The 16,899-nt window shown below is 51.0% G+C and overlaps 4 protein-coding genes across 4 annotated transcripts; 2 read left to right on the forward strand and 2 right to left on the reverse strand.

The window, feature by feature from the left end:
• Nucleotides 1-490: 490 nt before the first annotated feature.
• Pmar_PMAR008102 (Transaminase mtnE, putative) lies at nucleotides 491-2,827 on the reverse strand (the record flags this gene model as incomplete). The annotated part of the gene is made up of 13 exons (XM_002785698.1): nucleotides 491-652; nucleotides 810-866; nucleotides 949-1,074; nucleotides 1,120-1,214; nucleotides 1,337-1,436; nucleotides 1,689-1,797; nucleotides 1,844-1,899; nucleotides 1,945-2,095; nucleotides 2,141-2,217; nucleotides 2,264-2,352; nucleotides 2,401-2,509; nucleotides 2,559-2,635; nucleotides 2,677-2,827. 13 exons carry the CDS (start codon nucleotides 2,825-2,827, stop codon nucleotides 491-493), a joined length of 1,359 nt encoding a protein of 452 aa, XP_002785744.1.
• An 842-nt stretch (nucleotides 2,828-3,669) lies between these two features.
• Nucleotides 3,670-8,136, reverse strand: Pmar_PMAR008103 (Sodium/potassium-transporting ATPase alpha-1 chain precursor, putative; the record flags this gene model as incomplete). The annotated part of the gene is made up of 18 exons (XM_002785699.1): nucleotides 3,670-5,067; nucleotides 5,115-5,276; nucleotides 5,323-5,418; nucleotides 5,466-5,585; nucleotides 5,638-5,782; nucleotides 5,829-5,911; nucleotides 5,958-6,050; nucleotides 6,231-6,307; nucleotides 6,359-6,545; nucleotides 6,593-6,796; nucleotides 6,845-6,991; nucleotides 7,038-7,216; nucleotides 7,263-7,422; nucleotides 7,461-7,517; nucleotides 7,566-7,662; nucleotides 7,713-7,796; nucleotides 7,839-7,995; nucleotides 8,040-8,136. 18 exons carry the CDS (start codon nucleotides 8,134-8,136, stop codon nucleotides 3,670-3,672), a joined length of 3,543 nt encoding a protein of 1,180 aa, XP_002785745.1.
• A 934-nt stretch (nucleotides 8,137-9,070) lies between these two features.
• On the forward strand, nucleotides 9,071-12,550 carry Pmar_PMAR008104 (hypothetical protein). The gene is made up of 18 exons (XM_002785700.1): nucleotides 9,071-9,413; nucleotides 9,463-9,656; nucleotides 9,704-9,817; nucleotides 9,872-10,006; nucleotides 10,051-10,219; nucleotides 10,273-10,349; nucleotides 10,400-10,506; nucleotides 10,557-10,761; nucleotides 10,812-10,976; nucleotides 11,027-11,091; nucleotides 11,142-11,232; nucleotides 11,284-11,448; nucleotides 11,493-11,633; nucleotides 11,687-11,755; nucleotides 11,807-11,927; nucleotides 11,977-12,107; nucleotides 12,154-12,271; nucleotides 12,322-12,550. Exons 1-18 carry the CDS (start codon nucleotides 9,110-9,112, stop codon nucleotides 12,444-12,446), a joined length of 2,496 nt encoding a protein of 831 aa, XP_002785746.1. The 5' UTR covers nucleotides 9,071-9,109; the 3' UTR covers nucleotides 12,447-12,550.
• Nucleotides 12,551-13,402: 852 nt separating this feature from the next.
• Pmar_PMAR008105 (GPI-anchor transamidase precursor, putative) lies at nucleotides 13,403-15,373 on the forward strand (the record flags this gene model as incomplete). Its single annotated transcript, XM_002785701.1, has 13 exons — nucleotides 13,403-13,521; nucleotides 13,748-13,812; nucleotides 13,858-13,929; nucleotides 13,980-14,090; nucleotides 14,141-14,205; nucleotides 14,249-14,343; nucleotides 14,394-14,465; nucleotides 14,515-14,622; nucleotides 14,672-14,788; nucleotides 14,837-14,939; nucleotides 14,994-15,069; nucleotides 15,119-15,225; nucleotides 15,335-15,373. The coding sequence occupies 13 exons, from the start codon at nucleotides 13,403-13,405 to the stop codon at nucleotides 15,371-15,373; spliced, it is 1,149 nt and encodes a 382-aa protein (XP_002785747.1).
• Between the last annotated feature and the right edge of the window lie 1,526 nt (nucleotides 15,374-16,899).

Raw genomic sequence — 16,899 nt, forward strand, 5'->3', positions numbered from 1 at the left:
AAGAAGCAGAAGCCTTTCAGTATCCACTGATTAGAAGACCGCGAACGGCACAGAATGCGCGTTCTTCCGTGCTTCGTTCGCCAACACCGAGTACTTCTTCGATGCGAGTTATGAGGAGGAAGGTCCGATCAAATTGAATGTCACCGTCTACGACTTTCCAGAAGCCTCGGTTCCAAGCCCCGTAGGGTCCTGCGTGTGCGACAAGGAAACTTCTACCAGATCATTCACGGAGAGCAACCCCTGCACCTGCGAACTCGATGTGGATGATGGGGAGTTATCTCTTTATGGCAGAATCGCTCTCAGCAACGCAAGGGTGAAATATGCGGAGGCGTTCGTTTTCAACCATCGCACCCAGGACGGAGCGAACATTTTCCACACCTGTTCGCTCAGAGAGCCGTGGATCTGCCGCGTATCTTGGGCTAATAAGACTCGCCTCGGCAGTCCCGGGGTGAAGAAGTGGGCTGATTGCAATAAGAGAAAGGAACGCTCTCTAAGCGTTCCCTCTAGTGCTCGGCAGGAGGACCCTGTACCAGGGTGCATGGTGGACGTCGGGGACAACCTCATCAATGACGTTGGGAAAGCCCACAACCAACAGTGCCAAGCCACTGTTTCGGCCGGTATACTCGCTGCTAGCGAATACACAATCGTTCACCTATACCCAGCCCGAGGAGATTCACAAGATCCGCAAGGAAGAGTATAGAAATACCACCAAGTAAAACCTTTGCATGCAACACCACGACAATGAAGAGAAAAACTCCAAACGATAACTCATGGGCGTCAACTTCCAAACACAGCGAGGATTCTCTCACATGCTTCCTTGATATCATCTGCCGTGCCGTAACCAGATATCCGCAGAAAGCCTTCTCCTGCCGGACCGAAGCCAACCCCTGGTATCGTGACAATCTGCAACGGTTAGATGTGTACAATAAAGCCCCCCGGAAGACTCACCTGGCAGTCTCGCAGTAGCTTGTCGAACGCCGTCCACGAATTCCCACCAAACTTGGCGAAAACGAAGGGCGCATCAACACCGCCATAACAGGGTATTGCGCATTTGGCCAGAGTCTCACGAATCATCTACGGTGAGTTCAAGTAATATCTGTGTGTTCTCTTTCTTCTCACTTTCATATTCGCCATATAGTACTCCACCCTCTCCATCACCACCGACAGGTTGTTCAGCACAGCAATGCCTCCAGCGACGGACAAAGCCGAGGCGCCTGAATTGGTCGAAAGGTTTCGCTCAAAAATTGTCCCCAACGCTGGATGGTCGCAATACGTCTCGCATTTAGTAGAGATGGCTCCTACTGTGTCAGTCCAGGTCCCAATAGACTATACCTACCTTGAAACACAGTGGTGGAGATCCTTCGCCAGTCAGTGAGGAACGGCGTCCCGTCCGTGAAACGCAGGTCCTCCGGCACAACAGTCCAGCCCAGACGAACCTACAATGCTGAGCTCCACCGGCAAATCATCCAGAAATCTATAGTGCTCCCGAGGGGAACTCATTTCCAATTTTCTAAATGGCTAGGAACACAATCTTCAATAAGTTTCCCATGTCACATTAGGAACATTTTATCCATTTCCTATCAAACTCTGGGGACGTTATCTCTCAAAACTAGACGAGTCTCTCAACTCCGCCACACGTCAGTAGACCCATGAGATGCCAAGCCATGTTCCCCGGCGTTCACACTTACTCCTGTGAAACTGGCCAATTTGCTGAACGAATTGGTTTCGATACAACATTTTCGCGCGCCCTCGATTTCGTAGATAGAACGTGGTACGTCAGACGATGGACTGATGTAACTGTCGCTGAGGAGATGCGTTACAGCTCTTGAACTAGACTTGATACCTTCCATAGGCGGCATCGTAGATGATCAACTTCCCATGTTTCACAGCAAAGCGGACCTGCGTGTCACCATGGCGTCACCACGGGTCAGATTTGCATCGTACCAGCTCCTCTAACTGATCTCTCCCAGTGGATACACCAGTCGGGTTGTTGGGATTGCAGTAGTAGATTATATCAGCACCAGCATGACCATCGGTACCCAGGGTCAAAGTCAAGTCCGGGAAGAAGTCGTTTTCCACAGTACAGGGCATGTACCTACAACGGGCGTTCCCATACAGTGACTGCCAACCAGAGCCTCACACTATGTCTTCATAATGACCCTGACTCTCCATCTCACCAGAGACCCTTCCAGAGAGCACCGCAGAGTCCGCATACACCTAATACGACGTCGTACACGAGCCCATCACCTCTGCCTTTCCTTACTGGATACGCCGGGTCTTGCACTGCGACCCTCATGGATGGGTCGAAGAGTAGCTGGAGCCGACCTATGTCCGGCTTGCTACCATCGTTACCTTCAGCACAAACACTCAAGTGTGGGCGAGGAGGAGAAAGGGGGTTACAGAATATCTCGTGGACCCCAACGCGGCATCGACTGCCATAATACTTATCCGAGATCAGCTGCCGTAAAATTGGCTCATACTGCGAGTCGTAGCCCACGAATCCGGCAGGCTGAAAGGCAACGAACAATTCTGTGATCCACAATAGCATCCTGAGTTACTGTTTGCATGTTCCTAGAGAATTCAGCCATGGAGTCTGCGAGTACTGGAGGGAGTGGTAGCGGCGTGTCCCCCTTACCTAAGGGGGAGTACCTTATACGATTACCGACTGAGCCCTACCCAAGCTGATGATGCGTCTGCTGTCGCGCCCATTGTCACTGGTGATGTACTCCTGCACCTTGTCCTTCACCACAGCGAAGAGGTACCCTCCAGAAGGCATCCTCGCTGTAGAGGCACGCCTCGTTATCTTTAAGCCAGTGTCGCTGACCATGACATGAAAACTGTCTCCACTCAGCATTCTGTATCAACCACCGTTTCCAGATGTGTCACTAACACCCTTGTCGAGATCATCGGCCGAACGACAACAGTGGTTGTTGTACTACATACACTTTTTCAATCTCAAATCCAGCAATGGACAACTTTAAAAATAAAAATAGATTTTTTCACACTGTGAAGACATTCTTTTAAATCAGATTTCATTTTTCCACTGTGTGCTTGCATTTGTGGAATTAGAGTGTTCGATACGCTCAGTATGTCGAGCGAAAATCCAAGGCTGTCAGCTCCGTAAATCGACTATGTGCATGCGTGCAAGCAAGCCACGTCACCGTTGTGCTCATCGCTTGAGGATTTTGTGTCCATCATTGTAGTGCTCCCTCCCTTGGGGTCGCCTGGTAGGAGTCTTCCCTCTCGGGCTGACACAAGTTCTTTTCCCAATGTTACGCAAAGTTGCGGACGGGGGATAAGATGAAGCTGCTCACTACCGAGGCGACACTTTAGTCAAAACCCAAAGATCCCAAGTAGAACCAACGATAGCAGTAATCAGCAACGAAAGCAAATGCCGTGTTCGCCTCGGAGGTGTAGACTCTCGCAGGCAAGCGTTTCTCCTACGAACCACCACGTCATGTAGCACATGTCACTTAGGCATTTCCCATACGAGTTCACTCACCGCACTCGTCACTATTAACTGTAAACCAACAAGACGAGTCAAACATCATCACCATATGCGTTCACAGATAAAGAGGCATGCACGATCATGGACAAAGACTTAACAGGGACGAACGCATTCTTCATTATCTCAATGCATTATAGAGATAAGTCATCGTCTACCAGCACTTAGTAATATGTTGTCTTATACACCCACTTGCCGAATCTGGTCTGAGAGGCTCCCGTTATCGCCTTCAAATTTGGAGCGCCTTGTCTCAGGAAGTACTTGCGGACCTCATCAAAACAGTAGTTGAAGACAGCGAAGGGCATGGCCGGTACGCATACATGCCACCCTTCCAGAGGCCGAGTATTGAAGACCACCCACATGAAAGGAGCGAATACGACCAGCGCCGCCACAGAGGACTCCACCACTAAGGCGAAGTTCTGGAACCAGTTGGACACGCCTTGCATGGTCAGCGACAGAGTACGGCATTTGCAGAAGAACAAAGTGGCATACTGTGCGACCACAATACCCAGGAAGAAGGCGCTTTGGGCGTACTTGAGGGCCTCAGTACTGTGACACACCGGGACTCCTCCGTCATTGCTGGTCGAGTCCTCGCCGACTGCCTCAATGAGAGGACTGCGAGTCCAATACATGCACTCCATGTCCAGAGTAGCCTCGTCAATCTTCTTCTGGCCGTCCACACTCCAGACCCCATAGGGCACGAACAGAGTGTAGGTCAGACCCTCCAAGACAATACTGGCCCGAGGCATGGCATCACAGGCCGGCCTGTTGAACTTGTCGCGAGCATAGACAACTCCCACGCTCTGATCATAGGACCACTTCCCACCGAGAAGGGCGTCCATCTGGGACTCGGCGGGCATCTGGGACGCCGGAGTTCCCGTTTTCTCATGACAGTACTGTTGGAGATTGTACAATGTGAAGATCGGTCCGCTGCATTTCTCAAAGACTGGCAGCGAGTCTATGGTCGCAACAGAGGCATCGTCAGGGGCGCGAAGGCCGACTCTCCCACAGATGTGCAATTTGCTTGAGTCATTGTCATCCCAATTAAGCTTCTTCTCATCGACCTCAGGGAAAACCGTAGGGGTCATATCGTCCAAATCGAACTCATAAACAACCTTATTGGTGAGACCGATGAGCCCGGAGGGTTTGAAGCCGTAGTCGTACATGACCTGGAAGTAGGTGTAGAAGCCCGCCGCTGCCTGCATATACCCTATGATAAGGTAAGAGTATATGACCAACTTGTTGGTCACAAGCCTGTCCCTTTGCGGGTCCCTAGGCTTCCTACACATAATGTCGAGCTCAGCGGTCTCATATGCGAAGGAGATCGCAGGAAGAATGTCCGTGCCCAGATCGACTGCCAGGATGAGGACAGTCGAGAGAGGCAGAGGAATTTGGAGGATAACGAAGGCCAGGAAAGGAGTGATCTCGGGAATGTTGGACGTGAGCGTGTAAGCGATAGACTTCTTCAGATTGTCAAAGATGAGCCTTCCTTCTTCGATAGCATTAACGATCGATGAAAAGTCGTCATTAGCCAGAATCATGTCAGCGGCTTGCATGGCCACCTACAGCGCGACCATTCGGCCTCCTACCGCTGAGTTGCCCTTCCTACCTGCGTTCCTGCGATACCCATAGCAACGCCAATATTCGCCGCTTTCAGTGCAGGGGCATCATTCACGCCATCGCCGGTCATGGCCGTCACCTTTCCGAGCTCCTTCTGAGTCTCGGCGATTCTGAGCTTCTGGGTCGGTGTTGTCCTCGCGAAAACAATGTCCTGTATAATGCATCAACTAAAACAACCGACGGACGCGCCGACTCACCCTGTAGTGTGACAACACGAACTTCAAATCCTCGTCCGTCATCCCCTTCAACTGATCGCCATGAATGACGACAGCATTGACATCTTCCAGAGGCACCTGCACGGACGATCCCTCTCAGTGACTCGACTCCCCCATCCCCTCACGTCCTTGATGTCACAGTTTCGCTCCGCCGCAATTTCATCGGCCGTCTTAGATTTAATAATACCAACCTGCTTAGCGATGGCTTTCGCTGTGGCCGGCTGATCTCCTGTGACCATAATAACCTAACAAAAAGCGTTATCGAGGAAGTGATACCCCCAAGCCCGACGACTTCACCTGAATGCCAGCCCCATGGCATTTGGCAACTGCTTGTGGCACGCCCGACCTCGGCGGGTCCACCAGAGAGATGACTCCCAAGAAGGTGAGGCCCTCCAAAGGGAAGTTGAAGTCCTCAGTGTTCCACTTGAATTCCTCATGATACCTGAGGGGACTCTCAAGAGACCAGCATCATTTCATCTGAAACCAACTTGTCGGGGTTCAGCTCCAGCTCGGCAAACCCCAGGACGCGCTCGCCCAAACTAGCCAGATGCAGATTAGCCTCGGAGAAAGCCTAGTCGACATACATTCCCGCAGAGAAAAATTAGCGGAAGCACCACCTTCTTGTGTTTTGGTGTGATCGGGACCCGTTTGCCGTTCTCAATAATGTGAGAGCAGCGGTCAAAGACTTGCTCAGGGGCGCCCTTCATGAACTGAAAAGGAACAATGGCGTTTTACCCGTTTGACGTGAAGTGGCGTAATACTCGGTGAAAAACGCGATATTCGCGGCCTGTAGTAGTCGCGAAATATATTTTTCACTAGTGTTTTTCATATCACTAGGGTGAAACTCCAAAGAATTAAAAACCCAAATATGCACCCAACGAGTATCTCACTTCGATGATCCCAGCCTTGTCCGGATTGACGCACAGACTAGCAGCAAACTTGTATTTCGAGTTGAACGGTACGCGTCCTGGAAGCGGTAATACATACAGCTTGAGAGCCTCTATAATGAAAAAGCTACCAGGGTGCTCAGTGCCGTCTCCAGAGATCCTATAAGTTGATCGGAGATCCTTCACAACGTCCTCTCCAGCCAGCACAGTGAACTTGAATATTCCATGGTCGCTAGCATTGCCGTTCACACACGTGCGGTCCCACACGGGCTTCTCCATATTCTCTGGCGAGCTCTCAAAAGAGGCATCATTGCATACCTGAGGGCATGCCGTCAAGTAGGCCCTCTAGGGCCCGGCCGACTCACAGCTGCGCAGCGATGGAGGATCTTGAACGAGGGCGACTCCATCTTGGCCTTGTCGAAGGTCCTCGGCGCGATGTCGTGGACTTGGTCATAGCACCACACGTGGCTGCCGGTCATCCGATTCTCCGTGAGAGTACCCGTCTTGTCAGAGCATATGCAGGAGCATGAGCCCAGGGTCTCAACCGTCTCCAGATTCTTCACCAACACCTACCATGGACAGGCTCCACGTCCTTATCGAAACCAACTCGGCCCCACGTTCTTGCTTCTCATCCTGATAGCAGTAAGTGTCAAACTGACGGTTACAGTAGTAAGGAGACCCTCGGGGACGTTAGCGACGATCACGCCGATCGCGAAGACCAAGTTAGGCACGAACCTTTCCATAAAGTTGCCATCACGGATAATCTGATCGAGGAGCTCTCACATACAGACACGTCACTAAAATGCTCACCATTCCCGCTGTGAAGAAGCATATACCGAGGACGATAGCAATGCCCGAGACGATGTGGATGAAATGGTCAATCTCCTTAGTAAGGGTAGTCTCCTCGGCCTCAGTGTGTGTGACCAGAGTCGCGATTCTTCCAATAACTGTGAAGTCTCCAATGTTCACCACCATGGCTTCAGCTTCTCCTGAGTTGACGAGCCTCAGGAAAGGTAATCCTCCTCCTCCTTTTACCATTCACGGCTAGGGTCCCGAAGAAGGCGAGATTTTGGGCTTCTAGAGGATGCTCGATGGTGTTGTCGACAGTCTTAGAGATCTCATCAGGTTCACCAGTCAAGGAGGATTGCTCCACTTTGAAATTCACAGATTTGAGGACGCGCACGTCAGCCGGCACCTGTGATAATAGTGGCACTTCTAAGGTCCAAACGGTACCTTCTCGCCAGCAGTGATCTTCACTATGTCACCGCGGCATAGCTGAGTGGATTCAATCTGAGGTTCTTATTGATAGTAGTAGTAGAGGGGAAACTATTTTACGACCTTTTTGAGTTGGCCGTCCCTTAGGACGGTCGCGGTATCAGCTGACATGCTCTGGAGAGCTTCCATGGCCGCACTGGATCGGGCGTTCTGATAGTATCTGTAGCGGGCATAGGAGGAGGAGGGGACGAAGAGACGAAGGAGTGGTACGAGAAGCAGCCGGTGAGGAAGTTGACAATGGCGAGCACGATGCCTAGATATAAATTCTCGGAGTTGTCTGTGTCCAGCCCGTAACTGAATCGAGAGGTCGATGCCGCGACATACCACACATGTTACGCAATGAAGCATAGTATGGCGCCAGTCCATAGCAACAGGGCAAAGGCATTGGTCATCTCTTTGAGGAAGAGGAGCCACCAAGGCGTCTTGGCAGGTGGTGTGAGCTTGTTCAGTCCGTCCTCAGCCTGGCGGCGTTCAACAGATTCTTCGGTGATGCCTGCTGATACGCTCGGCTTGCCCTTCGAGGTAAGCTAGACCCACCTCGACTAGGCTCAGAGTCGTATCTCTCATACAGTACGCCGATATCAACCAGATGCTCGTCCATTTCCACCTCCTTGCGCGCCTCCTCTCGGTCCATTATCTTACGATCTCCCTTGGGTTCCTCTGAGAAGTGATTTCATCAAGCTCACCCGTCCATAAATCTCGAGCAGGTGGCAACAGTCCCGAGACACAGAGTGAACGACGTGATAGTCGCAGCTCTATTACGGTCCTTGGGGTCGATCCCCATCTTCTTGAGTTCGTTTCGCCTGGAAATTTCCCTAGAGATGAGTTCCCGACTAATCTTGTGTTGAATCTGTATCTCATTCAGTGCCTGTTCCTCCGAATTGGCCTTGGGCTGGTTGTGGTAGCCCTACAAGAAGCACATTGCCGTGCCCGGAGTCTACAACTAATTTAGTCGTTGTAGACTATCCCCTTGCTCACCCCAACATCGGACGAGAATCTCCTCTCGATCTCAAAATTCGCTTCAGCTTCAAAGCTGGCCATTTTAGTATGTCAACCTGAGTCTCTTTCTTAGATTTCCAGAGCGGAATTCAATTCGCCGTCGCAAATCGCGCGGGGGCGCGCGCTTTTTACATCCGACGCAACTTTATGGGATAAGCAGTTGTTGACGATCATTAGGACGCCCGGTTAGTCTTGGGACACTATCGGCTCTGAAGCACTGTGAATAAGGAGTAAGAGTCGATCCTGAGCTCCGGGATTAGTCAAATGAACATGGAATATGGTGCTGGACACACCCACGCACTTGGTGGGCGCGCGACCGGCGTGGTCTACCATGTCCGCAACACCGACTGAGTGCACACTTCGGTGATCAACAGTTCTCTCGTCGATTCTGAGCCGCAGAATCAGTACGCTAATCACCACAACGTAGCTTCTGAGTTGCATCAAGTTGATTTGGAAAACCAAGTCGAGATTCGCGCGAGGCCCCCAAGTCGTGGCGGCCAGACTCGCCTGGTGTTGGTATGAATTGCGCGGTTGCCAGACTTGAGGTAACAGCCTCCGCATGGTCTCCCCTACAGCCTTTGATACCCCTTTAACGTCGTTCTCTGCTAATGATGCCTTCAGCCTTCCCCTCGCGTTCTCTCTCAACGCGGATCATCATCCTGGTACTCTTCTCAAGCCTTGCCTCTTTCGCCATTGGAGCTACTACTGGCTCCTCAACAAGCAATGATCGTCATCACTCTACTGATATGGACACCAACGTCGTGGTGGTTCCTCCTCTGCCTCTCATCGACGCCGCTAGGATGCTCATATTGGACGTGGTGCAGAGCATGTCAATGGAGTTCACCTTCGCTCTGGTCTTCGTGGCGAGCTTCCTAGCCTCGCGATACCTCAGAGCTCAGTCTATACCATCAGGTAGGGACCTCTGGTAGTATTCATGATGGCAGGTCTCAAATCTTGACAGGCCCTGTGAGCGACTTCCCATTAAGCACACCGTCGGAGCAGTCTAGTGCAAAGCCTTCACCTCTCCCAACGCCAATCCATATTCAGCCGACGGTTGATGCAGCCGAGTCGCCTCCCCCAGGAGTTATCAAAGGTGTGGTACGAGTGTTACCATTGACACCAGTGGCTGAGGAAGATGACGATTCAACTAGCAAGGTACCTTCAGTTTGGGTCGGCGAAATTCGTCACTTGTCCGTTTTCAGCCTCTTGAACGAGTAAAAGCCATAACAGAGCTCACAGGGAGCCGCTATTCAGCTGCTGTATTGGCGTATAGTAAATTGAAGGACAGTGGTGACCTTGCGAATTTACTAGTAGAAGTAGACCCTTTCAGTGTATCGCTGCAAGCTCGACTGTTTGTGGCTTCCTCTTAGTCGTCTTTACACCCGAGTGGTCGAGAATCGGTGACAGAGATGTATAACTCTCTGGCGTTAGCAGCTGTCCGAGTTGGACCCAAGGCCACCACGGTTACCTTTGATGTTAGACGGTGCTTGAGGGACATGACCGACGTACGTGCACACGTAGGCCTTATGTGATCTGTGGAGTCGCTCAGGTCGGAATTGAAATCACCGATGACTTGGTCGTGAGCATCACAAAGATAGCGACCTCCAAGCATCGATATAGGGAGTGCTTAGCCCTGCATCGTGATTTTTTGGAGGGAGAGTTGGGACGAAAACCGTCCACTGACAAGACCGTCAACAGCTGTTTGCTCTTCTGCTCTGGTAGGTGGGCGTGAGTCGCTGGTTGCCCTTGTGGAGGCTCTTTTGCATCTCAGTGGAATCGGAGGAGTACTCGGAGTGTGAGAAATTTGCTCGACGAGTGGTAGCGAGCGGAGAGGTCCCAGCGGCTAAGGTAGATTGAGTGTGAATGGTCGGGCTGAATTTATACTCTGATTATGCCAGGACTTTGCTAATATGATGAAGTTCTATTTCGCCATTGGGAAAGTTGATGAAGCGTTGAAGTTGTTGAAGGTCCTGCGGGCTAAGGGCCTAGTGCCCGACTTGATCACGTAGTGGTGGGGGAGGGGATGCTGGTCGGAGGGTGCATCAGTGTCACCAGGTGCAATACACTGATAAGTAACTGCGTGAATGCACGACAACTGGGAATGGCTGAAATGATCCTTCGCGAGCTGGTGAAGGTTGCTGAGAATACTGATCATGCAGTGGCTGATGTGGTGTCGTTCAACACGGTTATGAAGGGCTATTCTCGGCAGGGGAATGTCGCCAAGTGTGACGAGCTGATGAGCATCCTCGAAACCAAGGGAGTAAGTGTGGATGATGTATGGGGTTTGTGTAGTAGCGTACGCCTTTGCAGATACAGCCTACGGTTGTGACATATGGCATCTTACTAGACTGTTGTATTAATGCTGACGACATGGGTAGAGCGCAGAGGGTCTTTGAGGCGATGAGACAAGCTCAGTCGACGCAAGATGATGAGGACGGTGATGATTCTGAGAAGCGGCATCTTGGACTGAACACAGTAGCGGTTGAGCCTTTTCTGGCAATCGTATTTTCGCTGCCTCCGTATAGGTAATGTACACTACTTTGATAAAGGGGTATGCTAAGGAGGGGAAAGTGGAGTCTGCAATGGACGTGTACGTGAGCTGTGTAGGGTAGCTGGGATGGTCGACGATGAGAATCTCAGATTCGCAGAGATGCGCAAAGCGGAGGTGCTTCCGGATCTTATTACTTTCTCGATATTGATAAAATCCAACTGCGATGCGGGGAAGGTGGATGTGAGCCTGCGACTCTTGGATGAGCTTTTGGTAGTATTTGGCGGTCCGTAGTGTGCACCGACTATGGCAATTCAGAGGGAAGGGTACAAGCCAGATGAGATTATATATAACAATTTGTTGTATGGCTGCTGTATCCCTTTGAAGGACTTCAAGACGCCTATTCACAGTCGCAAGGGCTTGGCTGATCAGATCTTGCTGGGGATGATGGAAAATAAAGTGAGCATAGGATTCGGGAGGAGAGGAATGTATGTGTTGGTTAGGTTGTGGCATCAAGTGCGACGTTCAGCATCTACATGAAAGTTCTCCTCGCGACCGCAGCGGATGAGGTTGACCGTAGCGGCCCTTCTCACAGTAGTCGCCTGTACAATGATGTTTTTGTACGCTCTCTCAAGCTACTCGATGTGAGTACTTGATCTCTTGGGGTTCTGGTTGGGATCTCATGCTTCCCTTCTAGACCGAAATGGAAGCAGTGTATGGAGTTATACCCGAGCTGAGGTTGTATACACAGCTCACACAGCAAACGGTAGTAGGGGAGAGGTGCCTGGTGGGGAGGAGGACGACGGGCTTGGATCAGATACGCCATCGTAATTGGCGTATGGCGCTCGAGGTTTGTAGCAGTATGGTGAGTCGGCATCTGCGTAATCTGCGGCCTGATCAGCCGCAGCCAGCCATCCCTAAGGGGACAGCGAGCACACGTGAGATATCAGGACCATTGCATAGGTCGGGGAAGTGGGCGTTTGTCAGGCAACCCCGCGCCTAAGAACAGGGTGGATACGATCACTCAGCAGACTGTGGAAACACTATTGGCGACCTCCATAACGTTCGGCCTCCTTGATACAACTTTACAGCTCTTGGAACTTTTCATAAAATTTAAAGTAGTGTTGGAAAATCTGTCGGTGTGATCAGCTGCTCACTGACCAGGTTACGACTGTAAATAGTCCTAATGCACCGTTGATAACGAAGCTGAGCGGGATGCTGCAGAAGAAGAAGCGGGGCGAGTTCTATATCGAGCACATGCATAGGATAGTAGAGACATACCGTACTAAAGGGAGGGGGAGGGCGCTGGAGATTACTGGGCGGCCGTCTCAGGCAAAGACCCATCGTTATTCGGGTCTAATTATGTGGTGTATCGTCGCGACAGTCCCAGTCACCACAAGGGCTATTGTCGCACTGCGGGTGGCAGGCATGGCCACGCCGACCGTGGGCGATGGTGATACTCTCGAATGAGTTGTATACTGATTATCGAGCTCACGTTGTCTGATGAGGCAGCTCGTTTGGCTGGCTCATCGTTCTGCTGGTGATCCTCAGTGGGTCGCCCAGTGTTGTCGATTGATAAGTAGTGGTAGCTCAGTTTTGCGTTTTAAGTTTCTTCAGTGGGCTGACTTGCTATACGTCTCTGCGGTATTACCCTGGTCGTAAGGAAGAATCGGATTTGAAGAGTGGGATTTGTAAACCTGCTGCCCTGTTAGCAGGCAGTGTGGTAGCTGCTGTTATGGCGGTCTATGTGTTCTCGCGGGCTCGACCAGACGAAAAATGTGGAGGTTGAGTCGCAGCGCTGATGGGGAGGAACAGAATCCGGTTGACGAGCTGCGGGAATTCGACGATTGGTTCGTAGATGGCGATTGTGAGCCTCGATGATGGACTCGCAGCTCTGGGCATGCAGAGCGACGGCATGTACTTGCCTAATTTGAGATGGGCATCAGCAAGGCTGCTCATGTAGCGGTGGAGAATTCTGATGTTGACGACGTGTTCTGTGTGGGACGAATCACGAAAGACGATGAAGGTGAGACGCTACTTTAGCGGTATGGACTCGGGGCAACGCGTGGTGGAGGGTCAGCATCATAGGAAAATTGGAATGTCATTTTGGGAGTGATCTGTCACGTTTATCGTTCCTGACGACTATCTAGTCTATCACTGTTAGTCTGATGCTGTTGAGTTTGCGGTCCTGCAGTTGTGGTTTATCGTGGAACTCTGTAACGATCGCACTGTAATGAAGCGACCATTGTTCCGCCCGTTCCTCTGCGGGCTCTGTTTATTTGCTTGACTGGTTGAGGTTGATGAACGTTTCACTGGTGACTCGTATAGTCTACCGTGTCTGACTTTGTGTATGATTCTGAAGCTCGCGAGGCTGGAGTTCACGGCCTGATTCAGCTTTTCTCTGTTACATGCTATGGATGCGATGATCGCGGCTGGCCTTTTGATGTGGCTGTTGTGTGTTGTACGCGATGGAGCTGCTATGGAATCTGATTCGGGACGAAACAACTGGGCAATACTGGTGGATACATCACGGTGATATTTGGGGCTCTTTCTTCGGCCTGGGTTTCCTATAGCGGCCTTGTCGTGAACTTGTCGTGGTTATAGCAATCGGCGAGATGCTGGGGCGATCCCACGGTATTTGTGTACACTTGATTTACAGTGTACTCGGAAGGGGAATACTTTCCTAGTCTTCAGGAGAGGTTGGTGTTTGCTAATGATCGGCCGCTAGGCTGGAGTCGACTGAACAACTTGGACGTAGGTACTGGTATAATTACCGTCATGTAGCCAATACACTGAGTATGTATTATCAGATAAAGAGGCTAGGTGGGTACGGACGTGGAGGGGTGAGAGGTTCATGGCATCCTATAGGTATACCAGACTCCAACATCATACTAATGCTAGCGGAAGATGTCGCTTGCAACCCTCGGAACCCCGCACCTGGTACCGAGACGCGTCCTATTGAGCTATGCTGGCGTTGATGGTATGATCAGGTTATGTTTTTAACGACCCGGATAATCATCTCAATCTGTATCCACCCGAGGTCGAGGTGGACTACCGCGGTGATGAAGTGTCGACTGAGAATTTCATCCGTCTGCTCACTGGTGACCCACCATAATGCCTTCGGTCTTACCAGCCATCCCGACTTCGTTAGGTAGACACACGGCGGATACACCCAAGTCTAAGAGGCTTGATACTGACGCCGATAGCTATGTGCTGGTAGGCAGTAGATTTGATGGATTTATGGTAGGGGACGCCTTAGGTCTATATCACAGGGCATTCGGGTACGGACTTCGTGAAGTTCCAAGATTGGGAGGAGATGACGTCACATGATATAGCCGATGCTTTCCAGCAGATGTAGGCCAGCTCGCTGGGACCAATGTGGATAGCAGTGGAGTTGGCTTCAGGTTCAGCCAGAGGCGGTATAAGAAGCTCCTATGGCTTGCTGATACGTGTCATGCTGCTACTTTACATGATCGGTGGGCTCCTGGTGACACCGAGTTGGGTCAGGTTCTATAAGTGTCTCAGATTCTATTCGCCTAATATGCTCTGTCTGTCTAGTAGTGGTCCTGATGAGAACAGCTACAGCTACCATGCCGACTTGTCTCTGGGTGTTAATGTGGTGGACAGGTTCACGTATGTCGGCTCAGCTCGACCGAGTCCCGGACCTGCTTTGTATCTTTAGCTACTGGACATCAAGATTCCTCTCCGATAGTGTGAAGGATACCCGAAGTCAGCGCACGGTTCAAGACTTGGTTGACGCCTTACCGTGGAGCAAGCTTCACTCGCACGCTACGCTGAGGTCGCCTGCGTGACCTTATGCTTTTGTATTGTGATGCCTTGACTTTAGGGAGGACCTATACCCGTCGTCCGCTAGTGAAACCTTACTGACAGAATTTCTAGCAGCAACAGACCAGTTTGTTTTCGTTGATGAATTCCAGAATCTCACGAAGGTAATCCCTTTTCGTGAAGGAGGAAGTAGTAGTCTGCCGACTGGTTCTCATCAGAAGGAGGGTGAGAAAAAAGTTTCACACGAAGTCTCTCGAGCGGCTGAGGTAGAGCAGCAAGGCGCTGGCGATGATGGTAGTAATAGCAGAAGTCCGATGTTGGATGGCAGTAATGTTTGTATCAGGTCAGAGATATGTGTATTCGGGGTGGGTTGTGGATCTCCCAGGCTCTATGAGAGCTTTGTTGAGTGCTTTGGTCGTTCTCTGGGGAGCTGCATCGTCGGCCGTCCTCGTGACACCCTGACGACCGTGAATTAGCGTTGTTCATTTTCTCACATACATTCTGTTGTTGTTCGTTGTAGTGGGCTTCTAATTGGTTGCTTAGACCCTTCTACGAGTAGCCCTGTGGTTTCGAGCCTAGTGTTCGTGGTCTCCTCTAAACTGTATAACTCGACGCGACGAGGAAGGGCAAACCATAGAAAGAACTTGAACCAGATGGTCACGCTTGCGGACAGCCTAATTCCTGAGACTTATGCGTAAGCCACTACGACTAGAGCAATCTTCATTATAACCTTTACTCAATCCTAACCGAAGAGAAGACCGCTACCGTCATTGCGCACCAGTCGTTTCGGGTGCTCGCTAATTTCCAGATACTTCCCCTCGTCTCTCGCGCGGCTAAGATTATCTCCCTCTGGCCCAAGTTTTCTTCCGCCGCGGAAGTTCCGCGCGCCCCAGCTCCTCGCTCGGCTAATGCGGTGCCATTCGAAGTAGAACAAGTCAATTAGGACTTCCAATAGTTCGTGGATTGGACTGATATGCAACCGATCGGGAATGGACCTACACTATGCTAACTCAAAGTGTCGCGCTAGTGGGCATGCTAGGGATCCGAGTGGGTAGAAATCGCAGCTTTGGCTCAGCCTAGTTGGCGATGTGTCCCGGGTGAAGAGTTCAATATCGGTGAGAAGCGGGAGCACGGAGTCGTATTCGAGCTGGGACGAGTCAGTTAGGAATTCGAATAGTTCGTGGATTGGACTGACACGCAACCGATCGGGAATGGGCCTACAGTGTATGCCCTGCACTATAGGGGGTGTGTACTCTCCGAGGCTCGTATGTACTTGGCAGCAGTGGTACGTGCTTAAGACTGGGCGTCTCCTTGCAAGATGCTAGGAGTTGTGTTTCGCTCCGCAGCTGATTTTAAAACATCTGCAAGTCTCTGAAGCAGGTCAATCGGAACGCTTGCTCGACCCAGCTCTCCAAGAAGCGTGGCTTCGAAGTTTGCCATTGGAAATTCTATAGAAGCGCTGCGTAAACAACCATCAGACTGAACAATGTTCACCCCGACGGCTATTCTCTGGGCGTGTATTCTTTATGACACATCGCATCCATCGAACCCTTCTAGCCATGCCTCCTGATCTAACCAATCGTAAGAAATGTTGAGGAAGCGGTATTGCCCTTGTAGACCTCTGAGAATCGTGAGGGTCTCTAGGGCAGGTACAAAGTGCGGATGTGGATTTACTACTTAGCGGATGGCTGTACTGAAGACTAGAACTGCACTTTTGCGCATTCCCCAGAGAAGACGGCGAACCCCAAAACTGTCATGTGCCCTAGCGGAGCGAAGTGCACTGATAGTACATGTCCCTTTGCCCATGATAGTGCCCTGGTAGTTGGCTATCAGTAGACACCCTAGACTAAGCGTAGCTGCCTCAGCTAGTGTGCTCGAGAGAGTATGGTTACTCGTTATTTACATCGTCATTATCGTCAAATCGTATTCAGTCTCCTGGTGCACTTTAGGCGGTGTTGCCGTTGACTTTCGAAGTATTGTTTCCCCGAGATCAGCAGCAGTGTTCTTTGCCATACGGCATAAGCACTTCGTTACGTTGCCTCTCGGGGTTTCGTATCGAGCGTTATTATAATAAGACCGGCACTTGCAATAACGACTTGTGTTAATCGACCGTCTGTATTATTC

Source organism: Perkinsus marinus, assembly GCF_000006405.1.
Source record: "Perkinsus marinus ATCC 50983 genomic scaffold scf_1104296932072, whole genome shotgun sequence".
Classification (NCBI taxonomy): domain Eukaryota; phylum Perkinsozoa; order Perkinsida; family Perkinsidae; genus Perkinsus; species Perkinsus marinus.

Excerpts from the sequence above, each read along its gene's own strand:
- Pmar_PMAR008104 (XM_002785700.1), top strand. The coding sequence starts at position 9,110 with ATGATGCCTTCAGCCTTCCCCTCGCGTTCTCTCTCAACGCGGATCATC. Across the intron at positions 11,233-11,283 it reads GCGATGCGGGGAAGGTGGAT|TGTGCACCGACTATGGCAAT; the intron begins GTGAGCCTGCGA and ends GGCGGTCCGTAG. Across the intron at positions 11,928-11,976 it reads TAAGGGGACAGCGAGCACAC|GCAACCCCGCGCCTAAGAAC; the intron begins GTGAGATATCAG and ends GGCGTTTGTCAG.